At 42.3% G+C, this 11,287-nt stretch overlaps 1 protein-coding gene across 4 annotated transcripts in view; it reads left to right on the forward strand.

The window, feature by feature from the left end:
* GCLC (glutamate-cysteine ligase catalytic subunit) overlaps positions 1-10,762 on the forward strand; it is a 251,587-nt gene extending 240,825 nt beyond the window's left edge. For all 4 annotated transcript variants that reach the window (XM_033936648.1, XM_033936647.1, XM_033936646.1 and 1 more), the window contains 4 exons: positions 4,945-5,026; positions 5,108-5,205; positions 5,287-5,407; positions 10,089-10,762. In XM_033936648.1, coding sequence (XP_033792539.1) covers positions 4,945-5,026; positions 5,108-5,205; positions 5,287-5,407; positions 10,089-10,297 — 510 coding nt within the window. In that variant the 3' untranslated portion in view covers positions 10,298-10,762. The remainder of the gene's footprint in view (positions 1-4,944; positions 5,027-5,107; positions 5,206-5,286; positions 5,408-10,088) is intronic.
* The last annotated feature ends 525 nt before the right edge of the window (positions 10,763-11,287 follow it).

Here is an 11,287-nt window from a genome sequence, read left to right on the forward strand (position 1 = left end):
AGGTAATTGAGATGGCTTGAGGAAATCCACTGCATATTCCTAGGATAAGTAGCATAAAATCTGTTTTACTACTTGAGATTTGGATTAGCCACTGTTGGAAACAGGATACTGGGCTTAATGGACCTTTGCTCTGTCCCAGTGTGGCAATTCTTATGATGTTATAGTCATAAATTATCCAACATACCATTTGAACCCATCACCTCTAGACATTACTCTGTTGGTTCTTTCTGGAGAGACAAAGGCTTTCACCTAGTATCCATGGTACAGAACAGTCTCCAAAGTCAGCAAAGAACTTGGGGCATTTGGAGGCTGAGCTCAACAGCCTTAACAATACGTGTAACTCTCGGCACATCTCAGCATGAGGCAAGCCTGATAAACTTTATGCTTACCATGAACTTGGACACACACCCCCATAGCTTAAACATTTGTACCACCATATTTCTAAAGAGAATTTATTCTGATAGACTGATTTAAATTTAGTAAAGTTTTTTTTTTTTTTTCAAATTTTTCCTGTCCTCATATATGTATCCATCATGGGCTGGGAAGCCACAAAAATTGCTTACACACTTGATCTCTAGCCTACCAAAAATGTTTTATCAAATAAATGTTCTGGAATTAAGGGCTATGTAGCTAGTTTTAAAAGCTTTCAGAGATAGATCAGCCAATAAAGTTCTAGTTGGGTAGGCAATAAGGTAACTGTATATTACATATATAAGCAAGGAGAGACAAGTTTGTGCCTTCTGTGTTAGGAAAACTATCAGGATGTGGAGCTAGACCATCTCTCACAGGATGACTTTCGGAGCACCTTATCTGGCAAGAAAAGACAACGTCCTGGTGGGTAAACCAAACTAAGTACTCTAGCTGCATAAGCAGAGAACACACATGGCGAGCCTCTTAATGTCTCCTCAGAACAGATGTCCTAATGTGGGGTCTTTCTTCACAGTAGGCTCAGATGCTGGCCACTTCAGTTGAGAGATGAGTCTTCATATGAATATCCTTCAGTTCCACTCATGCCAAGACTCTCCAAAATATCAGACAGGGCTGCGGGTTAATTATTCTTATATTCCTTTATTGGTTAAGACAATCTGGCTTACCCTCTCTTTAGGGTAATCCATACAGAGAAAAATCAAACTGAGAAATTCTCCTACATGATCATGCAGGCACAGGGGATGTTGCACCCTCATCGGTTTCCTTCCCTCAGTCTGGATGTTGAAAAGGTAGCTATAGCTTCCCTAGACCTGTCTAATGTTTCAGATCCTTCTGGTTCCTAAAATGAATTCCACTGGATATTTGGAAGATAAATGGAAGAGTCTTGTGTGGTGATACCAGTAAGCTCTTAGATGCTTCCTGTCCTACATACACTGCTTGAATACCTTTTGCATCTGAACTGGGTTTGAAAACTGACTCTGTAAAGATTCACCTTAATGCATTTGACATTGATCACCATTACAAGGGCATTTCAAAAAGTAACAGCAAATTTAATATTTTGAGATTATATATAATTCAGTTAGAGATACAAATTGTCATTTTTCTACATAATCACCCTCCTTTTCAACACGCTTCTCACACCGTTACACCAACTTCTCTATTCCATTGGAAAAAAACATTTTTGGTTGTGCCTTCAGTCAGGTATGCTCTGCTTCTTTAACCTTGTCATCTCTTTCAAATCTTCATCCTCTGAAAGCATTTTTCAAGGGTCCAAACACATGATAACCAGAGGGAGCCAAGATCAGGGCTGTGTGGAGGGCTGTGTTGTAAGATCTGAAATCTCAATCTCTGAATGATGTCAAGAGTTGCAGTAGCTGTGTGAGGGCTTGCATTATGAAGGAGAATAATGCCTTTAGACAAAAGTCCTTTGCGATGGCTCTGTATTTTTGGCTTCAGCTCCTTCAGCATTGCTTTGTATTGAGCACTATTCACCGTTTCACCCTTTTCCTGATAGTTCTCCAAAATTGGTCCGTTCGTATTCCAGGAGAGAGTGAACAGGACCTTTCTAGTGGAGGATTGAGACTTGTGCTTCTTCTTGACTGGAGATGATGATGTGTGAGAAGACTTTCTCTAGCTTTCAGGGTCATAATGATGCACCCAAGTTTCGTCCCCTGTAACAATACATGCCAGGAAGCCTTCTCCATGGTTATACCATGCCAAAAAGGTTGTAGAAGTCTGCACACCGAATCATCTTTTGCTCATCAGTCAGCATTCTAGGCACACAACTTGAAATACTTGAGAACCTCCATGACAGTGGTATGTGCGGATCCGATTCTGACATTCAGTTCCCCGGCCAGAACTTCTAAAGAAATGCACCTGTTTTCACAATTGGCTTCGACACAATCCACCTTATTATCAGTGATGGGCTTGCTGGGATGACCAGAGCATTCCTCATCAGAGATTGATGTTCGCTCATTTTTAAATGCATCTACCCACTTGTACATTCTTCTTTCGCCAATGCAGGCATCTCCATGCTGTTGCAGCATTCTTCTATGAATTTTACAAGGTTTCACACTCTAACCACAAAAATCTGATGACTGTCGCTGCTCCTCTACCATGCAAACAACTAAGGGCACCATCATTTTGTACATGGTGCCCTACCGATTACCATATTTCCCCATATATATGCCATATATAGGTCCCATATATAAACCTGTGTATGGGGCGCGGATGGTTAAATGGGGCAGCCTATGCAGCAATTTTTAATCATTCCCACCATCCCGGTACCTTTTTCAATCATCCTTCCTCCCCCGTACCTTTTTCAAAACCCCCTTGCTGAAGGTGGATGGCGCGCAGCTCAGGTCTCCAGCGGTGCAGGGCAGGCACAATCTCGGCATCCAGCCTGCCCAGCACCTCTTGCTGAGTGGCTGACGTTGGTTCTTGTGAGTCCCATGAGAGCTGACGTCAGCCATTCAGCGGGTGGTGCGGGGGCAAGCCGGATGCCGATGAGATTGCGGCTGCTCTACACCACTGGAGACCAGAGTTGCGCGCCATCCGCCTTCAGCAAGGGGATTTTGAAAAAAGTGAGGGGGGATGATTGAAAAAGACAGGGGAGGTAACAGAAAATGAGCAGTGGCTATTACCATGAGGCGGCTTATCTTCCATTTTTTTTAACATAGGCTGCCCTTTTCTGCGGCCTATACATGAAGGCAGCCTATGCAGGGAGGCAGCCTATATGCAGGGAAATACGGTAAGCATGCCATGCCATCTATTGGGCAGTGTCAACACTTCCTCTAAGAATATATCTTCCTTGCATGGGAGTTTGAAATACCAGAAGTGTTCGATTCATGAAATACTGTCAATTTGCTGTTTCTTTTTGAAACACCCTTGTGTATTGAAGAGAAATTACTCTCTTTGCAGCCTTTAGTTTAATGCTGCACTTGCTTCTGTCGCAGTCTCCCAAACTGCCTTGATACATCCCCGGTGTTCTAACCCAGCAGATGAAAACCTCATTTGAACACCAGACTCAAGTATCTCACCTGGAAGCTCTTATTTTTGGTGCTGATCACTTTGGCATGCCAAATTAAAAGTTCTAAGCCTTAGTAACTGATGCACTCTTCCAGGTTTTTCTACAGTGAGGTAGTTGTGTACACCCAAATTCCTTCTAAAGTTGTATCAGATTTACTTAACATGCTTCCCTATTGTCCACTTAACATATTTCCCTAAGCCATCCATCGACCATAGTGAATGTATCTCACATATCTTAGGTTGCAGACAACACTTAGCCACCTACTTGAATTGGACTAAAGCCTTTAGAAAGGCCACCTTTGTTTTTTCTGGTGTTGTCACTGCCAAGCATGCATCATCAGATAGGCTAGCAGAATTTTTCTCTTGCTTATGCTCAAGCAGACCTGACTTTTAGTCATGTGAAGACTCATGATATCTGAGACTTGGCTGTTTCTCTGTGAAGATGTGCAAGGCTGTGACATAGAATTTAGTCCATATATTCATATCTCATTATTATTAGGAAAGAAATTCCTGAGATATGAGTACAAGTAGATTTGTCCTCCAAAATCTATTTTGAGTTTTGATCACCAACACTGTTCCTCTATGAAAATGACCTGATGACGGGGTCCCCCATTTTTCCCTTTTTTTTTTTTTTTTTTTGTTAGTCTGTATAGCTAGGCAGTCATACATATGAGATCTTGTATCTTACTGTCTATGGAAAATACCAACAAACATGTAAGTAACCTGATTTTCTAAGAGATCAAGTAAGATGGCAAATTCTCATGTACTCATCCACCTCCTCCTGGATTTGTACTCTCCAAACGTAATATAAACTGAGAAATTTGTATGTTATCATAATACAAACTGAGAAAGTTGTATGTTATAACAGAGCAGGAAGTGTGGCGTATACATTGTCAGTCAAGTTTCTAGAAATGAGCTTACCTGTGAAAGTTATTTGAGTAAGCTCTATGGAATATTGCTACAATTTGGGGTTTTCCAAATACTTGTGACCTAGGTTGGCTACTGTGAAGATGAGCTAGACCTAGTAAGGCTATTCTTATGTTCTTATAAAATGGTACCACCAAGATGTGAGGGCTTACCTTTCTGTCCATTGGAAAACACCTTCTTAGGGGTAAACTTGATTTTCTAACAGTTAGTTCTACTTATCTAATTGGACAAGATATGGGTGTAAAGTTTTTCACACACTACAAATGTAATAAGGATTTTTTTTATTGTTATTACTGAGACTTTACCCTTTAATTGGCAGATGGTGAAACGGCTGCTTTACGTAACTTGATGTTGAACAAGAGCAACAGTGCCAAGTAAACAGGCATTTGGAGATGCAGATCTCCCATAAGAGCCATAGAATACACATGTTGCTTCTGAGCACAAATAAAGGGTTAAATATTCTGTTTTCATTATACAGATATTTTTTTCCATTAGAATGTGTCAGCTTCCTCCAATTCATCAGCATAAATAATTGTGCATTTTAACGCTTTCTTTTGCTAGGTTGATGAAAATATGAAAGTTGCCCAAAAACGGGATGCTGTTCGGCAAGGAATGTTTTATTTCAGAAAAGACATTAGTAAAGGTACTGTATGTAATACTTTACCATTCTCACAAAGTGGATGCAAACTAAAAATATTAAGGGAAACATTTTTTTTTCCAAAAGCTGGTAACGCGGTGGAGTGTGAAGCCACCCAGAATGGTACTGAGACAGGTACAGAAGAGTGTGCCTTAATGAGCATTGATACAATCATCAATGGAAAGGTAACTTTGGATTTTACATGTTTTATTTAATTATGCATGCCTTTGTAGTAATCTCTTGACAAGAAAATATTTTTGTTCTAGGAAGGCATATTTCCTGGTTTAATCCCAATTCTGAACTCTTACCTTGAAAACATGGAGGTGGATGTGGACACAAGATGTACCATACTGAAATACCTGAAATTAATTAAAAAGCGAGCATCAGGTCTGAATTTTAAGTATTTTGAATTATGCCATCTTAATTTAGAAGCTAGATGTCAAACTGTATCTATTTATAATTTTTCCATTGATAATTTGCTGTAGATCTATAGAGAAATTGGCATTCTTTAGCATCCCTCCAGACCAGCACAGATGGGTTTACGCTCCTCTGCAAGCAGGTAGATACTGAGAACGCACTGAATTCTAACAGTACAAGTGGACTGTGCTGTCCCTCATAGAATCAGTCTGTTCTCAGTCTCCAGCAGTTGGAGTGGTAAGCCTGTGCTGTTCTGGTCTGTTTTTCTATGCCTTTCCTTAGGAACTTTTAGAGAGGATAGGCAGAGGCATTTCCTAGCCTTTTTATTATCCAGACTGAGCTTGGGATCCACAGAGGTCCCGTTAAACCTCGGTGGGTGTCACACTTGGGCGGCCGAGTCCCTCCCCCCATTCCTTCACCTCTCTAATTTTTATTTAGAGGTGCCTCAGCTGTACGCCTTGCGAGGGGGCAAAGACTACAGCTTGGAGAGACATTGAGGTCTGCTCTTTTAAACATTCAAGTTTAAAAAAAAAAAAAAAAACTAAGGCAGAGCTATTGATTTTTCTCTAGTACTGGTCTGAAGGGAAGTGTCATTAATTAATTTTTCTCCCTTCTAGCTAACCGGTGGTTTATTTGATCCTGCCTTGTGGTTCACAATGAGCACTTCTCAGCCTAAGAAGTGCTCAGTGTGTTCCCACTGAGGTCTCAACACAGCCGGCATGTGCTCTTTTTTGCTCACGGATGCACGGAGGGGAACTCGGGTTGGAGTTGGGTGTCGGTGGGGACACCTGGAATTCCCCAACTGCCCACGGCTCTGGGGCTTCCGCAGCAATCGCAACTGCTGCCGGAAGGGAGGCCCAAGGTTCCCTAACCGCCGCTTATACTGGAAAGTCCATTGCCATCATGTTGGGGTGTTCTGGGGATTCTCTTTTCGCAGCTGGTTCATTTCAGGCATCTTCAGTGATTTCGACCTCGGGGGAGCCTTTTTTGGTAGGTCTTTTCTTTGGCAAGAAACTTTGCCATTTTAGCTGAGTCTTCATCTGAACTCCTGCCTAAATTAGAAAGGCAGGAACAGGTCCAGTAGGACTCTTCCTCTGCGGTTGAGTGTGCCTCCTTTCCACTGGGAGGAGGGGGGGGTTCCCTGAATTTTGTGCTGGCTTTGTACAAGGCGTACTGCTTGCATGCGACTGGTCCCTTACACCCCCTGGTGATCTCTGCTTCATCCGGGGATTCTTTTTCTTCTATACCAGCCCTTCTTCTGCCCTCTCCCCACCCACAAGCACCTAAGTGCCAGTTTCTCTTGCTGGAGAACATGGCTTTCCTGGATGACAATTTGTCACCAGACAATTACCTGGGTTTCTCTGGGAACATGCAGGACCCGGGGGGGGGAGGGGATGATGCATGCGGATGGCTGGGTGTCAAAGCCACCAAAGGGGAAGGATAGTTTAGTGGTGCGCAGTTTTCATTGGCAAGAACTGTAGGAGCTCATTCTTCAGGTGTTTTCTGTGATGTTCAAAGTTGTTAAAACTCAAGCAGAGTGTGAAAATTGCAGGCAGACCTTAGGAAATTGGAAGACTGGGTGTCCCAAGTGTCAGATGAAATTTAATGTGGACAAATGCATTTATGCACATTGGGAAGAATAAACCGAATCAGTTACCAGATGCTAGGTTCCATGGGGTTATCGCCCAAGAAAAAGTATCTGGGTGTCATCGTAGACAATGTGATGAAACCTTCCGCCCAATGTGCAGCGGCGGCCAAAAAAGCAAACAGGTCATTGTCTGGTGACAAATTGTCATCCAGGAAAGCCATGTTAACAAGACTAAGAAAGATACAATGCCCCTGTATCGCTCCATGATGTGACCTCATCTGGAGTATTGCACTCAATTCTGGTCTCCTTATCTCAAGAAAAATAGATTAGAAAAGGCTCAAAAAGAGCAACCAAGATGATAAAGGGGATGGAACTCTTCTCGTATGAGGAAAGACTAAAAAGGTTAGGGCTCTTCAGCTTGGAAAAGAGACCGCTGAGGGGAGATTTGATTGAACTCTACAAAATCCTGAGTAGAGTAGAACGGGTACAAGTGAATCCATTTTTCACTCTGTCAAAAATTACAAAGGCACGTACAGTAGCATGGTTTCTGGCCATGGTTGAACCAGGGCACCTAGCCCTGCACTTCCGGGTTTGCATATTTGGCTAAAGAAACAAGTCGCCTTTTTGCTCTTTGCAGTCACATTGGAGGTCGAACTTTGGAAACCCTATCATCTTACAATGGCCTGGAACTCTCACAAATAACTACCACTCTCCCGGATCTAATGTCTGTCTGCTGAGATAATCCACTTGAAGACAGTCTACCCTAGCATCATGCATTGCAGAGATCGCCTGCAGGTGTGTTTCTGCCCAACAGAGCAATGCTTTCGTCTCCTGATGGAGCAGAGTGCTCCTGGAACCTCCCTGCCTGTTGACATAGTCCACTGCAGTGGCATTGGCATTGTCATTGTCGGGGAAGACAGACTACTTTGCTCTCCAGAAAAGATTGCATTTGTTGTAGCGCTAGATGGAACGGCTTGCAGTTCCAGCCTGTTGATAGGCCATTTCTGCTGAGATGGAGTCTACTGTCCTTTAACTGGATGACGGTTGTAATGAGCCCACACACGCAGCCGAATAAGCTGGCATCTGTCATTAAGATGTCTCAGGAATCAATCTGGAGTAGGATTCCCTTAGCTAGAGTCTGTGGGATGAGCCATCAGCTTATGCTGCTTCTAGCTGACACTGTCCAGGGGAGTGTAACTTGCAGGGAGTCTCTCTGAGGTGACCATGCCAACAACAAGGCATCCTGGAGGGGACACATGGGTGCCTTCCCTGAGGGCACCACCTCTTTGTGGCTGCCATTGACCCAAGGACTTTGAAGGTAATGCTACACTGTTGGTGCTGGCTTGGCCAACAGGCTGTAATTTGACAATGAAGCTTCTATTTGCATGCTTCTGGAAGAAAGACTTGGCCTTCTGCCATGTTGAATAACCTCCCCCCCCCCCCCCCCCCCCCGATACTCCCGTGACTGTTTGAACAAGATGGCTCTTTTGAAAGTTCACAATCCATCCCAGATTCTGTAACATCTCCTCAACTTCCACTACTTCCTTTTCTCCTTCCGTTTGGGACGGTGCTCTGATGAGCCAATTGTCCAAGTACGGGTGCATTTGCCATCCCACTCTGTCGAGTTGAGCAGCCACCACCATAATCTTAGTGAAAGTTCAGGGCGCCATTGCCAGCCCAGAGGAATGCACTGAGAATTGATAGTGATTCTCCAACACATGGCATCTCAGGAAGTATGTGTTCTGGGAAGATTGTGATTTGAAGGTAAGCTTCCATCAAATCTATTCTCCTGGCTCCACTGCTGCGATGATGGACCAAAGAGTCTCCATCTGGAACAGAGGAACACTCAGGGCTGCACTGACATTTTTGAGATCCAGAATGGGTCTCCACTCCTCTGAACCTTTTTTAGGCACAACAAAGTTTATGGAGTTTCTATCAGAGCTCAAGTCTCTGGATACCTCAATGGACTCTCGCATCTCGGTGGTCTCAAGCATTCAACCCACTCTCTCAACAAATTACAGTCGCTCCTTCGCTTCAACAGTTGCTGCAGTGGTAGATGAACTCTTCCAATCTGTCCAGAGGATTTTTGTTCCTTATCTCTCCTCATCAGACAGTTCTGACCATGGACTTATCCACTTACGCTAGGGGAGCTCATCTGGCATCCGTCAGTTCTTGCGGGAAGCAGCGCGGGACCAGGCACACAGCCTTGTGTGCCGCAAGAGAAGAGGACTCGGAGGCAGCTGCGTCCAGTGAGGGAGGGTATTGGAATTTTAAAAAGGTACCGGGGGGTGGGGTATTAACTCCATAAGACGCACCCTTATTTCTACCCACTTTGGGGGGGGAGGGGAAGTACGTATTATAGAGTGAAAAATATGGTAAATAAATTCTGCAGCCTTGAAGGATATACTAGAGAATGACATAGGGTCAAATTTTTCCCTGTCCCCACGGAAACTTATTTTCCCGTTCCAGCCTGGCGAGTTCTTTTCCTGTCCCTGCCCCATTCCTGCAAGCTCTGTCCTCATCTGCACAAGCCTTAAACACTTTAAAATCAGAAGTGCAGTTAAGGCAGAGCTTACAGGAATGGAGCAGGGACAATAACAAAACTTGCAGAGACTGGGAAAAATTTGTCCCTAAGTCATTCTCTGGGACATACCAAAGTAGAGCTATGGAAATTCTTTACAGTGATTTTTCTCTTAAAATATTGACTCATTGTTGGAAGAAAATTTGGTATTATTTGTTCATAATATCAGGTCAGGTTTGGTAATTTCTCTCTCCCTCACCCCCCCCCCTCCCTTTATTAGAAGTTTTGATTTGGCTCCCACTTAAATAATTTTTAGTGTGTGCAAGGTGGGAAGGCATTAAAATTAGGCCACAGAATAAAATGTTTCTAAATGCAGTACCCAGAACTGATTTATTTGTAATTATACTATCATAAATTATTCTACTATAATTCCTGATGCTTTGCAGAGTCAGGAGAATCCAAAGTGTGTATTGAAGCAGGAATGCCATATACATTTGAAACTATAACCATTGTTTTTTTTTTGGGGGGGGGGGTTCTTCCAGGAGAATTAATGACGGTTGCTCGATGGATGAGGGAGTTTGTCGCAAATCATCCAAATTACCAGCAAGATAGTGTAATTACAGACAAAATGAACTATGATCTTATTATGAAATGTTACAATATTGCAAATGAATTAACTGAATGCCCAGAGTTACTTGGACCTAGAGGTGATAAAATAAAACTTGGTGACAATCAAATGGCCTCTCTTTAATGGTCCGTTGTCAACAACTAAGCTTAGATGTAACAGATGTAGTAGAATTCAGAATAGCTATTACATAATTACTTTGTGAAGACCAAACAAATGATGCACTACAGATTGAACTAATCAGCCTAAATATGTTTAAAGTATCATTGCCCTCAGCTTGGCTCCATTATTATATTTAAAATAAAATGTGGCTATTGGAACCTGGGGACCACCACTTAACCATGCAATTTATTCCCTGCATGGTCTTCTCCCATTGGTTGACTTGTGTATAGCCGCATACCTTGGTCTCCAGGGCACATCGCCTCTAGAAGAAAACAGGAAGGGGGTCTTATTTCCATTCCTTTTCAAGTGGGCATTCCATGGACCACCAGCCTTGTGTACCAGAGAACTAAAGCTTCATATGTCTGCTGGTGACATGTAAAATCCACTGCTGTGATGTAATCTGATTAAAACTGGCATATTTTAAACACATGTTTGAATGGTTTCTTTTTATAAAAGCAATTTGGACCCAACTAAGTAGGTGCACACTCTAAGGATTTCTGTATGGATATATTTGTGTTGGCTTATACATTGTATATGTAAATAATGAAATATTTAACAATGTATTTTTAATAATATTGTATCTTAAGTTCATTGTATAGCAAGCTTGTAAATTTCTATCCTTTGAAGAAATCACTGCCTCCAACAGTTCTATAAATGTAGAGTTATTTGTATTTGAACTTGAGATGCATTTTAAATATTGAATCTTTATTACATTTTTATTCCTGAATATTTTATGAATGTAACCTGTAAAACTTGGAACCTGATTCACTGTGCAGGACTCTTTCCAGTATTTTTTTTTTACATGTACAGTTTATAAAATAGCTAATTTTGTTTCCTTTGCATAAGTTGCTTATTCACTCACGTGAGTTTTTTCAGTTGAGATGTGATAATTTGGAAAATCTCAGCATCTAGGCAGGGCTAAATAGTGCAATGTGTCTAGTGGTTCTGAACACT

Source organism: Geotrypetes seraphini, chromosome 3 (genome assembly GCF_902459505.1).
Source record: "Geotrypetes seraphini chromosome 3, aGeoSer1.1, whole genome shotgun sequence".
In the NCBI taxonomy this organism is placed as follows: domain Eukaryota; kingdom Metazoa; phylum Chordata; class Amphibia; order Gymnophiona; family Dermophiidae; genus Geotrypetes; species Geotrypetes seraphini.